Source organism: Salmo salar, chromosome 14 (genome assembly GCF_965601325.2).
Source record: "Salmo salar chromosome 14, fSalSal1, whole genome shotgun sequence".
Classification (NCBI taxonomy): domain Eukaryota; kingdom Metazoa; phylum Chordata; class Actinopteri; order Salmoniformes; family Salmonidae; genus Salmo; species Salmo salar.
In genome coordinates, this window is record NC_138304.1 from 67,391,016 (window position 1) to 67,406,119 (window position 15,104).

Consider the following 15,104-nt stretch of genomic DNA (forward strand, 5'->3'; position numbering starts at 1 on the left):
CCTAGGGCTCAGGTCCTCCGAGAGAGAGAAAGAGAGCATACTTAAATTCACACAGGACACCGAATAAGACAGGAGAAATACTCCAGATATAACAGACTGACCCTAGCCACCCGACACAAACTACTGCAGCATAAATACTGGAGGATGAGACAGGAGGGCTCTGGAGACACTGTGGCCCCATCCGACGATACCCCCGGACAGGGCTAAACAGGCAGGATATAACCCCATCCACTTTCCCAAAGCACCCCACACCACTGTAACGTTTATTGCTTGCCTACATTTTACTCCCTCTTTATGTCCTCCCCCTTCTAATTTCCTTAATTTTGTGGCTAGAGTCAAATACTTTCTATAGAACAAACAAGATAGGCAACCGAAATGAATAATTAATGTACGTGTTATATTAAGAGGGAGTAAAATGCAGGCAAGCAAACATTTCAGAACAACTACTAGTCGAATAAGACATGGGAGCGATGACGAATTTTGGCAAAGAGATTTATTTATAGACTTCTACACTTGAAACAAATAGCCAAACTGAAAACTACAGACATTACTAGTGCCTCCCCGCCATCAAACCGACATGTAAATCAAATGAAACGCAGCCGAACGTGATCAGAAATCTCAACTAGCAAACAAGTCGCAACAATGAAGAATGGAGTGCGTGCGCGACCAAGCAAGTCGCAGTAATGAAGAATTGCGTGCGTGCGCGCGCGTTCACGTGAAAGGGGGGGGGGTTCTGGCAGGGGTGAGCTTTTCGACACCTCAACTGTTCTACTGTTTGATCTCCTGTTCCTCTTTTAGAATATTAGTATAGTGCTTAAACTTCATACAGTATGCAGATAGGCAGAAACTGCTTCTCCAATAGCAAATCCCCGATCACACTTGTTGGCGATGTCATTGCGACGTCTGTTAGCTAAACTCGTGCAGAACAGGAACGAAAATGAAAACGTGTCAGTTTGTCACTTTCACGAGTTCTGAGTAATAACAGGTCAACGTCTTAAGACATTGGCTCGAACCCAAGCTGTGCCTTTAGATTTCGAGAAAATTAACAACTAAGGAATAATTTTTCACTTCGCTCATTGACTTCTCAAACCCCAGCATGGTTTGTTTCGCATGTGTTCCCGGAAGTCTCGCGGTTTAATCGCTGTGCTTTTTAAACTCCTCCCAGTTGCTTCTTCTTTTTTTTACGGAAACGGAAGGGGTGGTACACATGTAAAGTGAAATCTCGAAGCTAGCTCTCGTCTGCCCGAGTTATTACTTTTTCAGTAAACAATTATGGCGGCCGCGGATCCCTGGTCCTCGAGTCATGGCAGGCCCGCTAGCAGAGGAGAGTTCCCGGCTGGTGAGAACAGCAACGAGCGCGATGGCCCGGGAGGAAGTGGCGGAGAGGGAGAATCCGAGCCAGATCGGTCAACATTCGAATGCAACATTTGTCTGGACACAGCAAGGGACGCTGTCATCAGCTTGTGCGGGCACTTGTTCTGGTACGAGCCGTGGTATACTTTCGATCAATCGCGAGTACTAAGGAATGTTGTAGCATTCTAACAGCTTAATAACATACATAGCCAGCGGGCATTGTCTTGTTTACCTTTAGCACATTTCCGTTAGCTAACTTCTATGCAATAACAAGCGGGTTGTTTTGTCGGATCACACCCATACGTCGATGACAAATGCATGCACAATGTTTGTGTATATGGTTAACAAGCAAGATGGCTAACTTGAAGTCTAGCTAGTAGGTGATCTACTAGATAACGTTAATCATGGATGAGTGTTGGTTGGCTGAGTTTCATACATTAGCCAACCTAACCCATCGAAATAAAGTGCATTTGACTGATATGTTCCTCACCTCAACTTTACAACATTGATTCGCACATTTTATAAACATTAACTCAATTTAGCTAGGTAAGTTAGATGGTTGTACGATCTCGCTACCTGGCTTTCGTTGGCTACGTTGCGTTGGTCGTAGCCCTTGATCATGACTTTCAGTTCCATTACACAGTTCAATCGTGCTTCTGCATTGCTTGCTATTTGGGGTTTTAGACTGGGATTCTGTATAGCACTTTGACATAGGCTGACGTAAAAAAAGGCTTTATAAATGAATGTGATTGATTGAAGAGTCATTGGACGAAGGCGTATTCTGTATGGGTTCGTTTTGTTTTAAGAGCCCAGACGCTCGGTCTGAACATTAACACGAATCGCTTGCCTTACGGTTTTGGAAGCATAAGGACCTTAACAGTCATATCAGCGACAAATGATAATAAAAAGGATCAATTGATACACACCTTTTTATAGGGTTCCCACGCGGCCATGTTTTCATGTTACAGCGCTTGTTTATGGAAAACAGTGCTAATTAGCGATCTGCGTCTCTGAACACCGTGTTAACTCAAAAAATGGAAGCCAGAAACATGTTGTCACAGAAAATACTGTCAGCTGCAACTGTGTTTTGCATTTGTGAAATATTTTTGATGTCATATGAAAATAAATGGCTTTATGTTTCTAGAACTGTACCGCAATTTAGAATCGATAGTCTCAATACCAATATTTTTAGCTAACGTGCCACTCCTTGTCATTGTCACATGACATGGAGTACAGTGAGTGGATTAGCTAAAGAGACTGGTACCCATCCTATCAATACGCCTTTAAACAGAACATGTAAGGTCCTTGGACTAAGGCTCTTTTACGCTATTATTGGGCTATTCTGGACGTAACCTAGTTGGCTAGCTATCAGCATCTTGCCAAAATCATTATTGTGGAACTTCATTCATGTCCCCTTTCAGTTGCACCTGTGTGCAAGCTACAGCAACGATGTATCGACCTGACGTTTGCAATGTGACAGTGAATGCCTCGCTTGCGCACACCTGCTTGCTGCATGGAGCTCAGTCAGTGGTTGAGTTTGAGCCTCTGCATTTGGTTAATAACTATTACACACTCTGCTATAAGCAATGGATAACTTTGGTGACCATCACTCATTCACTAAACAATAATTGATTCTACCAAGCACACATCGTCACCAGCTTAGATACTAGCCAACATTGACACGTGAGTCATGTATTACAAAAAGCAGACATTGACCTTCAAGGTTGTGCAAAGTTGTTGGCTACAGTTGCATTGTTTGTATTGTAAACATGTATGTAGTTGGTCTCACTGACTCATTCATGTCTTGTTCAGTCACTTCTACGGGTTTCATTTCAGATTAGGGGAGAGTGTGTGGAATTGGTGTCAGAGGTACTGTGAATATAAAGGAGTAAGAATAGACCCACAGTGTCCACGACAGAAAAGACTCTCTCCAGTACAGTGTGTCATTTACAAAATAGCCTCCAACATTCTACTCAACAAATTGGATACAGTCTATCACAGTACCATCCGTTTTGTCACCAAAGCCCCATATACTACCCACCACTGCGACCTGTACGCTCTCGTTGGCTGGCCCTCGCTTCATACTCGTCGCTAAACCCACTGGTTCCAGGTCATCTACAAGTCTCTGCTAGGTAAAGCCCCACCTTATCTCAGCTCACTGGTCACCATAGCAGCACCTACCCGTAGCACGCGCTCCAGCAGGTATATCTCACTGGTCACCCCCAAAGCCAATTCTTCCTTTGGCCGCCTCTCCTTCCAGTCAATGGTAGCAGAGAACTGGAACAAACTGCAAAATTCACTAAAGCTGGAGACTCTTACCTCCCTCACTAGCTTTAAGCACCAGCTATCAGAGCAGCTCACAGATCACTGCACCTGTACATAGCCCATCCAATCTACCTCATCCCCATACTGTATTTATTTATTTTTCTTGCTCCTTTGCACCCCAGTATCTCTACTTGCACATTAATCTTCTGCACATTCTACCATTCCAGTGTTTAATTGCTATATTGTAATTACTTTGCCACCATGGCCTATTTATTGCCTTACCTCCCTTATCCTACCTCATTTACACAAGCTCTATATATACTTTTCTACTGTATTATTGATTGTATGTTTGTTTATTCCATGTGTAACTCTGTGTTGTTGTATGTGTCGAACTGCTTTGCTTTATCTTGGCCAGGTCGCAGTTGCAAATGAGAACTTGTTCTCAACTTGCCTACCTGGTGAAATAAAAATAAAATGCATTTTAAAAAATCAGTTGATGAGCAATGAGACTTGATGGAACACACATTCCTGAACTGTTCTCAATGAAAAATAGAAATATATTTTTTAAATAAAAAATTGAACTAGCTATTTAATGTACATTATTCATGCAAAGAGGAATCGTGTTCATCTCGATTTCCTTTAGAAAATGGTGTCATTTAGTGAGAAATTATTTGGAGATTCATGTCTCACTTATACTAAAGTAAGTCCACTTGAATACCCCTATCCCCGTTGAGGGTGAAAGGCTTAAGCTTCCAATAGCTGATATTGAGCCTCCACGTGGGAGATAAGGAGGAAGTCTCCTTCCCTAGAGCCAAAGCCTATATTTGAATGTAACAATATAGCTGGAGAGACCTGTGGAGAGTAAGAGTGGTCACATTTTCTGCAGAGCAGACACTCATTTGACGACAGGAGCATCTCAGTAGTCTGAAGAGGCACCTTTCCTCTTCTTTGTCAGCGTTGGCCTAGTTGGAAACAAGCATGTATGGTGGATGCTTACAGAGATTCGTTTTCGCTGACCATATCCACATTTCAAATGAAAGGTAGGAGATGGGAATGCCACTAATCTTGGGATTTCTTCTCTATTGTCCTTTATTATGGGAAGGAAAGTCCTCTCTTCCTGGTATAAACATTCTGTTGGTTAATACTAAGCTCCCCTAGACTCTGTGTACATTTTCAGAATTTGACCAGGACAGCGGTTTCTAAAATTGGAGGGTAGAATAAAATGTTACACAGCCCTAAAACTTGAAATCCTGACAGGCTGGTGTTTGAACCAGTTAGGCTGTACTGAACAATGGAAATATACACTGCTCAAAAAAATAAAAGGGAACACTAAAATAACACATCCAAGATCTGAATGAATGAAATAATGTTATTAAATACTTTTTTCTTTACATAGTGTAATGGGCTGACAACCAAAATCACAAAAATAATCAATGGAAATCCAATTTATCAACCCATGAAGGTCTGGATTTGGAGTCACACTCAAAATGAAAGTGGAAAACCACACTACAGGCTGATCCAACTTTGATGTAATGTCCTTAAAACAAGTGAAAATGAGGCTCAGTAGTGTGTGTGGCCTCCACGTGCCTGTATGACCTCCCTACAACGCCTGGGCATGCTCCTGATGAGATGGCGGATGGTCTCCTGAGGGATCTCCTCCCAGACCTGGACTAAAGCATCCGCCAACTCCTGGACAGTCTGTGGTGCAACGTGGCGTTGGTGGATGGAGCGAGACATGATGTCCCAGATGTGCTCAATTGGATTCAGGTCTGGGGAACGGGCGGGCCAGTCCATAGCATCAATGCCTTCCTCTTGCAGGAACTGCTGACACACTCCAGCCACATGAGGTCTAGCATTGTCTTGCATTAGGAGGAACCCAGGGCCAACCGCACCAGCATATGGTCTCACAAGGGGTCTGAGGATCTCATCTCGGTACCTAATGGCAGTCAGGCTACCTCTGGCGAGCACATGGAGGGCTGTGCAGCCCCCCAAAGAAATGCCACCCCACACCATGACTGACCCACCGCCAAACCGGTCATGCTGGAGGATGTTGCAGGCAGAACATTCTCCACGGCGTCTCCAGACTGTCACGTCTGTCACATGTGCTCAGTGTGAACCTGCTTTCATCTGTGAAGAGCACAGGGCGCCAGTGGCGAATTTGCCAATCTTGGTGTTCTCTGGCAAATGCCAAACGTCCTGCACGGTGTTGGGCTGTAAGCACAACCCCCACCTGTGAACGTCGGGCCCTCATACCACCCTCATGGAGTCTGTTTCTGACCGTTTGAGCAGACACATGCACATTTGTGGCCTGCTGGAGGTCATTTTGCAGGGCTCTGTCAGTGCTCCTCCTGCTCCTCCTTGCACAAAGGCGGAGGTAGCGGTCCTGCTGCTGGGTTGTTGCCCTCCTACGGCCTCCTCCACGTCTCCTGATGTACTGGCCTGTCTCCTAGTAGCGCCTCCATGCTCTGGACACTACGCTGACAGACACAGCAAACCTTCTTGCCACAGCTCGCATTGATGTGCCATCCTGGATGAGCTGCACTACCTGAGCCACTTGTGTGGGTTGTAGACTCCGTCTCATGCTACCACTAGAGTGAAAGCACCGCCAGCATTCAAAAGGGACCAAAACATCAGCCAGGAAGCATAGGAACTGAGAAGTGGTCTGTGGTTACCACCTGCAGAACCACTCCTTTATTGGGGGTGTCTTGCTAATTGCCTATAATTTCCATCTGTTGCCTATTCCATTTGTACAACAGCATGTGAAATTCATTGTCAATCAGTGTTGCTTCCTAAGTGGACAGTTTGATTTCACAGAAGTGTGATTGACTTGGAGTGACATTGTGTTGTTTAAGTGTTCCCTTTATTTTTTTGAGCAGTATATATTTTGATGTTTGACACTTCTCAATAGAGGGCTCATTTCATTGTCGAACCTCCAGTCTTCTCCATGCGCTAAAATATTGCAATGGACTGACGGTGAATAATAATTTGATGTAAAACATCAGTGGGTATCTGAGACTGCATTAGGCTAGATTTCCCTGACAAATAATGTCTCATTTCCATCTAATTTAGCCTACTTAGCACAGGTAGCTAGACTAGAGTTACACACTTCACCTGTCTCCCACAGATCTAATGTGCAGTCACTGCTTTCTTTCCACTGGTGCCTAAACAAGCTCTACACCTGACAAAACTCTTAAAACCCTCCCAGAACCATGGTCACTGCCCAGCTCTACAAATGCTGTTTATGCTCCATAGAGCGACAAACCAGTTTCAGAATGCAAACGTATGACACTCTTTTAGCCCATGTGTTGTCACCAGTAGAAAACGAGTAGGGGCAGCTCCATTTCACCATTGTCTTAGGGGCATTGGATGTTCTCGTCCTTCTATTTCTATGGTTGTCACATTCACGATAGTCCTCTTTGTAACCATGGCTTTTGGAACCAACAATGCTGTTACATCTACCATCCTGCTGTCCCACAATGCAGCAATCTGGCCAGCAACGAGGCACGATGGTGCTAACGAGCGATGACAGGTGGAGCTAATTAAAACTAACGATGGGGAGCCGGGATAATTTGAATCACTCGCATCGTTAAGGTCAGAACAGAGTAACCAGATAGGGGCCTACTGGGAAAACAAGGCAAATATGGATTCCAAAATCTAGCCCACTAACTAGGCCTATGGGATAATCTCAATTGCATACTCCTCATGTCCTCTCTTCTTGCCTCAAAGCCAATTGGAGGACAAGGTCAGAGAGGGACCTCGACTTTCTCATCCATTTTGTTTTGAAAAGGAAACAAGGAGAGAGGAAGCGAGGAGTATGCAATTGAAAATCACCCTGTGTGTCAATTCAGACTCAATTAAGTAGGCCGTTAGGAGGTTCCTCCAAATGTCACCAGGTTTCTAGGTGATGCCATAATACCCACTTTAACCTTTTTCTCCTTCTCTCTTTCACAGCTGGCCCTGCCTTCATCAAGTAAGTATTCCATTTTAAAGGTGTTATCTTTAGTTTCACAGTACTGGTAAATATTCGCTACACTTTTCCTACTGGTTGAAACCAGCCCACAATCCCTGTCCCATGACATGACCTGAGACCAACCTTGGTCAGTCAGCTGATTTAGTGCAGCTTGTTGATAATGTTCTTAATGTCACATTCATTACACCAATGTTTACTGTGAACCCCCTTTTTGTCCTCAAGGTGCTTTAGATTATAGCACAATCTGTACATGCATCGCAACATGATTAGTATTGCATATCCTTCTCCTTTATTGTCTGAGAATAAGTCAATGTTTTTCTTTCATTAGTTACTGAGCTAACTCTGTTGATAGAAGAGTGTCAACGCTAGTGCCTTGTGTACCCAGCTGTCGTACTTGCTCTATTGCTCAAAACTCTTATTGCTGACACATAGAAAGTGCAAAGTATAATTTGGAATAATTTTGCCCCTTTATTTGAATAAATCATTCTACTACAGTATATTGATTAGTCCTTTTACATAACACACTACATCCCATAGATCTACCCTGTGTGTTGCACATTGTAGTAAGCCAGTGCATGCCAATAGACTGACAGTATTGAACAGACAGTAAAGTATGGCTTCTGTCTCTCTTTCCCTCCCCTTCTCTGTCGTGCAGTGGTTGGAGACACGGCCCAGCCAACAGCAGTGTCCTGTGTGTAAAGCAGGCATCAGCAGAGAGAAAGTCATCCCCCTCTACGGCAGAGGGAGCTCCAGCCAAGAGGACCCCAGGTACACTGTGTGTGTGTGTGTGTGTGTGTGTGTGTGTGTGTGTGTGTGTGTGTGTGTGTGTGTGTGTGTGTGTGTGTGTGTGTGTGTGTGTGTGTGTGTGTGTGTGTGTGTGTGTGTGTGTGTGTGTGTGTGTGTGTGTGTTTGAGCGTGCATAGTTGTACACATGTGACACTGAGAAACTGCATTGGTCAACTGGTGTTTCGTCCTGCAGGTTGAAAACCCCGCCTCGACCTCAGGGACAGAGAACGGAGCCAGAGAGCAGAGGGGTGAGGCCTTTTCTTCATCACTTACATTTGAATAGGTTTAATTGGACATTTATTACATGGTTCTTTGTGTGTTCACTCTATTTGTAATGAGTGACCACTATTCTGTTCTTTCCTCTTCTTGCAGCCCTTCCAGGGGTTTGGGGACACTGGCTTCCACATGTCCTTTGGGATCGGTGCATTCCCATTCGGCTTCTTCACCACAGTCTTCAACACCAATGACCCCTTTCACAGAGCAGGTACGCGCGCACACACAAACAAGACACCCACACAACCATAATGTATCCCTTGACAGCTATTGGCTGATCATTGCAATGTTATTACTGTTCCCCCAGACGCATACGCAGCCGATCACCAAGGCAACCCCGACAACGGCAACAACTGGCAGGACTCTCTCTTCCTGTTCGTGGCCATCTTCTTGTTCTTCTGGCTGCTGACTGTGTGAGGAAGAAGATGGATAGAAGGTGGAAAAGGAGAGGTGTAGGGATGGGGGAGTTATATAAAAAATAAGCTCACACACACATCAAAGCATCAGGAACGACCGACTTTCTTGCTCAGTAGTGACTGGGAGAATTTAGACTATAGATGGGTGGTGGTGGGATGACTGTCAGTTTACTCTTAGCAAGCAATATCTAACTCAGCAAACAAACGAGTCCAATATTTGTGTATTCCCCCAAATGATTTACCAGATTCATTTGGATAGGAAGAGTACACTAAGGCACCACTCTGTGGTGGTGGATAAAACACAAACGTGAGGTTGAGTAAAGCGAAGTCAATTTATCGACCTTTCTCTGCATTTGTACATAAATGCACCACACACACAGTGGATACCCGGGTTGAAGCGTGGGGGCTGACTTTTTAGGGATTAGACTGGTGTATAGACTGGAATCAGTGTTGCGAGAAATGGTTGGATTGAGTTAATTGTAAATTAGGGGAGTATGACGATGATCACTTTAAGTAACTTTACCACAAGACCTATGTAATGTGGTTAACATAGCGATACAGTTGAAGTCGGAATTTCACATACACCTTAGCCAAATACATTTAAACTCAGTTTTTCACAATTCCTGATATTTAATCCTAGTAAAAATTCCCTGTTTTAGGTCAGTTAGGATCATCACTTTAAGAGTGTGAAATGTCAGAATAATAGAGAGGATTTATTTCAGCTTTTATTTCTTTCATCACATTCCCAGTGGGTCAGACATTTACATACTCAATTAGTATTTGGTAGCATTGCCTTTAAATTGTTTAACTTGGGTCAAACGTTTCGGGTAGCCTTCCACATGCTTCCCACAATAAGTTGGGTGAAATTTGGCCCATTCCTCCTGACAGAACTGGAGTAAATGAGTCAGGTTTGTAGGCCTCCTTGCTTGCACACACTTTTTCAGTTCTGCCCACAAATCTTCTATGGGATTGAGGTCAGGGCTTTGTGATGGCCTCTCCAATACCTTGACTTTGTTGTCCTTAAGCCATTTCAACCACAACTTTGAAAGTATGCTTGCGGTCATTGTTCATTAGGAAGACCCATTTGCGACCAAGCTTTAACTTCCTGACTGATGTCTTGAGATGTTGCTTCAATATATCCACATAATTTTCCTGCCTCATAATGCCATCTATTTTGTGAAGTGCACCAGTCCCTCCTGCAGCAAAGCACCCCCACAACATGATGCTGCCACCCCTGTGCTTCACGGTTGGGATGGTGTTCTTCAGCTTGCAAGCCTCCCCCTTTTTCCACTAAACATAACAATGGTCATTATGGCCAAACAGTTCAATTTTTTGTTTCATCAGACCAGAGGACATTTCTCTAAAAAGTACGATCTTTGTCCCCATGTGCAGTTACAAACCGTAGTCTGGCTTTTTTTATGGCGGTTTTGGAGCAGTGGCTTCTTCCTTGCTGAGCGGCCTTTCAGGTTATGTCGCTATAGGACTCGTTTTATTGTTTATATAGATACTTTTGTACCTGTTTCCTCCAGCATCTTCACAAGATCCTTTGCTGTAGTTCTGGGATTGATTTGCGCTTCTCGCACCAAAGTACATTCATCTCTAGGAGACAGAACGCGTCTCCTTCCTGAGCGGTATGACGGCTGCGTGGTCCCATGGTGTTTATACTTGCGTACTATTGTTTGTACAAATGAACGTGGTACCTGCAGGCATTTGGAAATTGCTCCCAAGGATGAACCAGACTTGTGGAGGTCATCAAATTTTTTTGAGGTTATGGCTGATTTGTTTTGATTTTCCCATGATGTCAAGCAAAGAGGCACTGAGTTTGAAGGTTGGCCTTCAAATACATCCACAGGTACACCTCCAATTGACTCAAATGATGTCAATTAGCCTATCGGAAGCTTCTAAAGCCATAACATCCTTTTCTGGAATTTTCCGAGCTGTTTAAAGGCACAGTCAACTTAGTGTATGTAAACTTCTGACCCACTGGAATTGTGATGCAATGAGTTAAGTGAAATAATCTGTCTGTAAACAATTGTTGGAAAAATTACTTGTCATGCACAAAGTAGATGTCCTAACCAACTTGCCAAAACTATAGTTTGTTAACAAGAAATTTGTGGAGTGGATGAAAAACAAGTTTTAATGACTCATGTAAACTTCCGACTTCAACTGTACTTAGACAAAATGGAATCCAAAAATTGCCCTTTGAAGGAATTTCAGGTTTAGGCTATTCCCCAAATATTAGAGCTTGTTTGAGTTTTAAGGGAGGGTGAGAATGGGATTATAACCTGATACAATTGAAAGAAATTGCCATAGACACTTTTTTCCAGGCCAAAGAGCAATGTATCACCATCAAGTACGATTTTGGGAAAATGTATTTGAATATTCCTGATTACAATTTAACTGATTCAATTTTTGTCTGTAGATTTTAAGAACATCATTTATGAATATTCTTTAGGATGGTCTACAGACGGGTACAATACCAACTTTGTATATTCTCTTAACAAACTGCCATTGCACTGTGAAGTCATAGAGAAGACAGACCTAATAATGTGGACACGTTATGAGAGTTCTTTGTCATATATGTTAACAGACTAACACTATTGTAAAGAGTCATGAGGATAGTGTACGGGAAGGCTGGAGTGAGCAGTATTGTGTACAGTTGTGCTCTGGCGAATTCGCCACAAAGGAGTAAATACTGTATGACGTCACAGTGTTCTCTGAGGACAGTTAATGGAACATTTTTAAATCTACAAATCAAAATGACCTGGAACACAACACAGGATCCTTTTGATCTGGATGAAATGTACTAAAAACCTGTCCTTGGGGGCTTGTAGCTGGGCACAGTGCTACAAAGGAAAAGATGGCAGCAGAGTCACGTTCATTAAGGCACAACATAGCAAAACCTTTGCAAAAGAAAACAAGTGTTTATTGGACAAATTCAGATTGTACCTGTTTCACTGTTTTGTACAGTTTACTTCCGTTTTGTGCCTACTGAACATGACCCAGGTGCAGAAGTCAATACAGTGTTTGTCAGATCCTTTTTGACTTAAGTCAGAATGAGTATTTGATGTTATCTGCAGATAAAAAAAAATTACATGCGTTGAGCAACATGAACTGTGCCCAATGTGACATGGACTATTATAATTGTAAGATTTCAATGAGTTTCTCCTGATTGTAAGTGTTTGTGTCTGTCTGTGGGTCTGTATATACATTTGTATATATGAATATTGTAAATGCTGTTTTTACGTGTTTCTGAATGACCAGCCATGGCAATGAGACAAGATGTGAGATTGCTCGAGTTTAACCTGGCCAGCATGTCATGATGTAGCAGAGCCCCCCTCTTCCACTCAGTGAAAGACAAGTTACATTTCTGTACTCGTACAATGCACTCTAACCTAGCTGACTGGTATATGAGCCAACCAGAAGCGAGTGAGCAGTGTATGAAAAAAGGAAACAGTAACTCCCATTTCACCCTACCCATTTCATTTTGATACAACTCCTGTGAAGTATATGAAATGGGTTGAAGAACAAGAGTGTCTAGGAACTCTGTAGCACCTTACTAAACAGCACCAGCCCAATACACCCATGCAAGGGTTTGAGTAAAGGAAAGGCTATGGGGGCACAAATTGATGGAAGAGGGTGGTCTTTCTTGTGATGTACAGTTGAAGGGGCTAAGTCACTTGTTACATATCACTGTCTGATCAAGCTAGGTAAGTCTATCGCAAGTCTTTTGCTAGACACAGTGAGACATTGTGCAAAACCGAATGGTCACGGAGCTGTGGAAATGTTTTCCTGCACTCTGAATAAATAGTTATTTAATGTAGCCTGTGTTGTCTAAGTTCTTTGTGCACACTTATGAAGTTGAAATGTGTATTAACTGTCCAAATATGCTGAATTTTGAAAGGCAAATCGGTGAGACTTTGAGATCCATTCAACCACAAAGAACCACAAAGCATAAAATTATTTTGAACAAAAATATAAATGCAACATGGAACAATTTCAAAGATATTACAGTTCATATAAGGAAATCAGTCAATTGAAATAAGTTAAGGTCTTAATCTATGGATTTCATATGACTCGGAATACAGATACTTTTTTTTTATCTGAAAACCAGTCATGGGAACAGTGGGTTAACTGCCTTGCTCAGGGGTAGAACAACATATTTTTTACCTTGTCAGCTTGGGGATTCGATCCAGCAACCTTTCGGCCGAACACTCCTACCTGCCAGGCTACCATTTCCCTCATGCAGCGCGGCATCTCATTCGTATAGAGTTGATCAGGCTGTTCATTGTGGAATGTTGTCCCACTCCTCTTCAAAGGCTTTGCGAAGTTGCTGGATATTGGTGGGAACTGGAACATTGTGTCGATCCAGAGCATCCCAAACATGTTCAATGGGTGACATGTTTGGTGAGTATGCAGGCCATGGAAAAACTGTTGACATTTTCTGCTTCCCGGAATTGTGTACAGATCCTTGCGACATTGGGCCATGCATTATCATGCTGAAACATGAGGTGAAGGTGGCAGATGAATGGCTCGACAATGGGCCTCAGGATCTCGTCACTGTATCTCTGTGCATTAAAATTGCGAATGATAAAATGCAATTGTGTTCGTTGTCCATAGCTTATGCCCGCCCATACCATAACCGCACCGCCACGATGGGGCACTCTGTTCACAACGTTGACATCAGTAAAACCCACACAACATCAATACACGTGGTCTGCGATTGTGAGGCCGGCTGGATGTACTGCCAAATTCTATAACATGACATTGGATGTGGCTTATGGTAGAGAAATTAACATTCCATTTTCTGGCAACAGCTCTGGTGGACATTCCTGCAATCAGCATGCCAATTGTACACTCCCTCAAAACTTGAGACATCTGTGGCTTTGTGTTGTGTGACAAAACTGCACATTTTAGAGTGGCCTTTTATTGTCCCCAGGTGCACCTGTGTAATGATCATGCTGTTTAACCAGTTTCTTGATATGCCACACCTGTCAGGTGGATGGATTATCTTGGCAAAGGAGAACTGCTCATTAACAGGGATGTAAACAAATTTGTGCACCAAATCTTTTGTGTGTCTGCAACATTTATCTTTTATTTCAGTTATGAAACATGGGCCCAACACTTTACATGTTGCGTTTATTTTTGTTCAGGCAGCTTATACTCAGCTTCACTGTAAACTAAAATAGCTGGATCAGGTGTATGCCATCTATTGCTATGCTTGTAATATGATTATAGTTGAGCTCATCATGACTAAGAGAACAAAAGCCAGAAAACTGCAATGTAATACTATTTACCAGGGCCGTGTGTTTTGGTTCATCATGACCTGGATTTAACCTTTATTTTAAGCCTTTTCCAGAAAATAGAATTACAACAAAAATTTAAGCAATTGTCTTGAGGATGGTGCTGGACCATCTGACATAAAATGAGAAAGTTTAAGTTTGAAAAAGCTTTAAAAAAAGAAAGCTTAAAATCCAGTTAATGTGACTTTATTACAAATGGTTTAACAATAAAAAGGCACGCGCTCTCATGTAGTGGACTATTGACCGATCATGTGATGAGTCTATCCTGTAGTAGATCCCGATACAACACGACGACTGCAGACTCCCCAAGTGACTTTTCTCTCTGGGTCTCCGCAGACAAGAGGTTGAGGAATGTAGTGAGATTTTGACATGCGATATTGGGTAGTAGTATGCGAGGTAAATTAACATTAATCTTTGACAACTAAAATTAATTGTGTTTAGTGCAGCCAAATGGATGGACACACTCACTCTAGACTGAATTTTATTTGTTTCAGGGTCCAGTACTTAATAAGAATAGAAATAGGGCCCCAGTTCAGACACCTCATACCTCTGACTTGCGATAAGTTCTGCTAAAAAGATCTTCGTCTTCAGCGCCCATGTACAAGTGCCTGCAAGTGTCATGATTTTCAAAAGAGCATTTCAGAAGATCACATGCACCACTGCTTTAAGCAGATGTGTGAAATAAACCAGAGCTATTTTCCTATAGAGGAATCCATCATTACGCAAGGCAACATACAG

General features: G+C 42.8%; 1 protein-coding gene across 1 annotated transcript; it reads left to right on the forward strand.

Annotated features, from left to right (window-relative positions):
- Window positions 1-1,177: 1,177 nt before the first annotated feature.
- LOC106570055 (E3 ubiquitin-protein ligase RNF5) lies at window positions 1,178-12,886 on the forward strand. Its single transcript, XM_014141996.3, has 6 exons — window positions 1,178-1,481; window positions 7,570-7,588; window positions 8,244-8,356; window positions 8,568-8,622; window positions 8,747-8,858; window positions 8,955-12,886. The coding sequence occupies exons 1-6, from the start codon at window positions 1,273-1,275 to the stop codon at window positions 9,062-9,064; spliced, it is 618 nt and encodes a 205-aa protein (XP_013997471.1). The 5' UTR covers window positions 1,178-1,272; the 3' UTR covers window positions 9,065-12,886.
- The last annotated feature ends 2,218 nt before the right edge of the window (window positions 12,887-15,104 follow it).

Bases quoted from the DNA above. Each gene is read 5' to 3' on its own strand.
- LOC106570055 (XM_014141996.3), top strand. From the start codon at position 1,273: ATGGCGGCCGCGGATCCCTGGTCCTCGAGTCATGGCAGGCCCGCTAGC. The intron at 8,357-8,567 runs GTACACTGTGTG...TTCGTCCTGCAG, and splicing joins TCCAGCCAAGAGGACCCCAG to GTTGAAAACCCCGCCTCGAC. The intron at 8,623-8,746 runs GTGAGGCCTTTT...CTCTTCTTGCAG, and splicing joins CGGAGCCAGAGAGCAGAGGG to CCCTTCCAGGGGTTTGGGGA.